This window comes from Astatotilapia calliptera, chromosome 17, assembly GCF_900246225.1.
Source record: "Astatotilapia calliptera chromosome 17, fAstCal1.2, whole genome shotgun sequence".
NCBI lineage: Eukaryota > Metazoa > Chordata > Actinopteri > Cichliformes > Cichlidae > Astatotilapia > Astatotilapia calliptera.
The window spans coordinates 17,795,394-17,799,067 of record NC_039318.1 but is presented as its reverse complement, the minus strand read 5'-3'; the positions used below and the strand labels follow the sequence as shown (position 1 = coordinate 17,799,067).

At 48.1% G+C, this 3,674-nt stretch overlaps 1 protein-coding gene across 1 annotated transcript; it reads left to right on the top strand.

Annotated features, from left to right (window-relative positions):
* Positions 1–328: 328 nt before the first annotated feature.
* On the top strand, positions 329–1,599 carry LOC113009226 (putative nuclease HARBI1). Its single transcript, XM_026147420.1, has 4 exons — positions 329–764; positions 837–952; positions 1,026–1,137; positions 1,213–1,599. The coding sequence occupies exons 1-4, from the start codon at positions 329–331 to the stop codon at positions 1,584–1,586; spliced, it is 1,038 nt and encodes a 345-aa protein (XP_026003205.1). The 3' UTR covers positions 1,587–1,599.
* The last annotated feature ends 2,075 nt before the right edge of the window (positions 1,600–3,674 follow it).

Genomic DNA, 3,674 nt, shown 5'->3' with positions numbered 1-3,674 from the left:
ACAGGATTAGATCGCGGCCACGCAGGTATGTCCGCGTCATCATACGAAAGCAACAGCGACATTCCGCCACCGTTTCACCACAAATAAATAACATCAATGTAACTAAAGATAATGCAGCACTTGATCCTTTTATTGATTCCACACAGATACATACAGGTCAGTCCCTAAAAAAAGGGAAATGTACGAGTAATCACGCTATGGCATGTAGGTGATCACGCCAGATGCAACACACATTCCACAGTAGAGGAATAGCAAATTACGTCGTGTAATCAAGATGACAGACCACGGCTATAAAAGCGAAGGTGGAAGTGGGAAGTTTGTCGCAGCCATGTCCTGTCCGTTTCTACGCGAGCCACCCATTGCGGAAGGTGCAAGAGTGATAAGGAGAGTGTTCAGAATCCAACGTATATTGCGGGATAGACAGGATCCTTTAGCACAGCGCGACAGTGTGCTCATAGAGAGATACCGATTTTCCCGTGAGGGTATCATCTACCTAACCAACTTGCTGGATCCCCATGTTAAGAGTACCACCCACCGTAGTCGGGCATTAACAACTGCACAAACTGTGTGCATTGCCTTGCGCTACTTTGCGAGTGGCACGTTCCTGTACACTTGTGGAGACGCAGAGAACGTTGGGAAAAGTGCCGTCTGCCGGGCCATTCGCAAAGTGTACCTGGCACTCAAGCATTTCCTGGGTGTGTTTGTGGTTTTTCCAAGCCACTTAAGACCACAAGTCGTCAAACAGGGCTTTTTCGCCATTGCAGGTACAGTAAATTGGATAGTGAATGTGATGCAATCATGACCTATGTCGGTAACTGTAGCTCCAACGTCCGCAGGCTTCCCGAATGTGATTGGCACCATAGACTGCACACACATTGCGATCAAGGCCCCCCCAGGCCCCACTGAAGGGGACTTTGTCAACCGAAAGGGGGGCCACAGTATAAATGTGCAGGTGAGCAATACTAACACTCCAGATGGCAATATACGATGGGAGGAGTGTGGTCACACATAATGGAATCCCACAGATGGTGTGTGACTCGATGTGCCATATCACAAATGTGGAAGCAAAATGGCCCGGATCAGTGCATGACTCACGGATCTTCAGAGAGTCAGGGTTATGCACATCATTTGAGCGTGGTAAGTAAAAGAGGTTTATGTTGATGCTACATACTCATGTCGGGCCTAACATAACAGCATTTCTTCATTACACAGGGGCCTACGATGGGATCCTCCTCGGAGATAGAGGTTATGCATGCAGGCAGTACTTCATGACACCGTTCCCTGACCCCAACCCTGGGCCACAAACCCGCTACAATGCAGCCCTAGCCAGGACAAGGGCACGCATTGAAATGACCTTTGGGCAACTGAAGGAACGATTCCAGTGTCTAAAACGCCTGAGGGTTGCACCTGACAGGGCATGTGACATTATTGTTGCATGTGCCGTACTGCACAACATTGCCACCATCAGAAGAGAGAGGACCCCCGTGGTGGAGGTGCAGCCTGATGATGACCTCCAGCCAGTGCACCTGGACCAACCTAGTGGCAGAGCTGCACGGGACAGGATTGTGCAACACAATTTCGCATAATAAAAACATGACATGACACATTTTCTATTGACGTTTATTTGAGCATCGTTGTCTGTCCCACCACACACAGGCCAGTCATCAGTTGCCTGGGAAAACAGAGCATGTATACTGCGTCACGCAGGGTCAGCAATAGTGCTCCGTATGAACATGTATTCCTACTTACTCTGGAGTTCCTTTTGAAGCACCTCGATTTCCAATTGTAGTTTATGCCTCATTAGGGCTTGTAGTTCGATCTCACCTAGGAGCTTTTGTTTCTTCAGCTCAGTATACTCCATTTTTTGCTGGAGACTTCTCTTGTAGAGCAGACGTATGTCACCCTGTGTCAATTGTGGTGACAACATTTAACGGGGAATACATGTCATATAGGCAGTATAATTGATCACAACACTGCCCACCTCTGCATCAGCAGGCCTCTCTGCCGGCCTCTTGGCCTGCAAATCATACTGCAGTCAGACACACATGGCAGTACACAAGTAGATGGTATTTCAGGCCAATTCATGCATGTACTCACAGGGTCTTCTGCCACACCACAGCCATCTGACAGGGTTGCGTCACTGTCCTGTGCAATGGTAACACAATGGTGTTACTAAGGGGTGTGGTACAGCCTATAGGTCTGTACAATTGGGTGGGGACAGATATATGTATATCTCCCAACTTACTGTGCATGTTCCAGTCACCCCTTCCATGGGAACAGGTAAAAGTGATGGTGTGTCATGTAACACTACACACAGAGAAAACCCACAGTGCCAATGAATGAATGTCACAGTTCGAATAGCATTTTCATTTAGGCAACAACCACATATTTGACATTGTGCACATGGAATCATGAGCCCATTCACCAGTTATGTAGGTGCTGCTGCTACTGCACCCCGGCTTCTGGTCTCCGGAAGAGCTGCCCCCAGGGATGCCCTCAACAATGGGTCTGGTGGCATTCAACCTTAGGGCCAGCTCCTCTGCTGGGGTGTGACGAGGGGGTGCAGGACCACCACCTGTCTTTTGTTGCTCTGCCCTTTTCTTGGTTGCTGTTATACACAAACACAGGGATTGTTTCAGGGGTGTCTTTTCAAGTGACTGACAGCAATATGAGTGTTGGATATTACCATTCTGTAGTATGTTCTTGTATTTCACTCTTACTTGTTCCCATGTTCTGGTGGGTCCGGTTGTGGCTCTAATGTGTAAGAGGATATCATGTGGTATGATTTGATATGATAAAATATGATATGGTATGGTGCCATGTAATATGTTGCATTACTTACACGTTTAATTTGTCAGCAACTTTCTGCCAGCCCTCTCTCCTTGCTTTTGCAGCCTTCGCACTGTTACCTTGCGTTTTAATTTCACTCTGGTACTCCTGAAATCCCTCAATCAGGAGTTCTTGCTCCGCTGCGGTGAAGTACTGTGCGCGCTCCTTCGACATTTTCGCCGACCAATCAGAGGCTTGCCGATCACTGTTTCTGCTATCGATGCGTAGCCCCTTTTACGGCACCCAGTGATCGCGCATTACTTCATCCAGCTGTAGTAATCGTCAACAGCAGGTGTGTTCGGGGAACCGGATTAGCGAGCTCACGGTTAGCGCGATGATTTGATCTTGGATGTGTCATTTGATCTTGGATGTAGTAAGCGACGTACGAAGAACGGGCCCCAGGTCATAACTTCTTACCTGAAGCTCTGTCACCTGACAGTCGGACTGGCGGCAGCCTTGGGTCTCTCCACCTCCGCCTCCCCTTTCCCCCATCCACCTGCTGGCCTCCACCACTTGCTAATTTTACTGAATCTGTGAAAGCTCCACCGTAGCCACTACCAAACAATTGAGTTATTTTTACACGTCTGCCAGCATCTGTCCAATCCGCCACCTTTCACTGTTTACACAGTTACGGAAAAAAACAACAACAACAACAACAACAAAACATCGGCCCATTTAAAAAGAAAAATTACCAGGCAAATGCCCGGTGGGCCGATGGCCAGTCCAGCTATGTTAGTAGCACTCCATCAATCAGCCCTTTATTGAAGAGCAGCTGCGCAGAAGCCACTAAAAGGTAAATAGTGCTTGTCAAACTAAAGACTCTCTGTGCCTCAGTGATTGTTGTG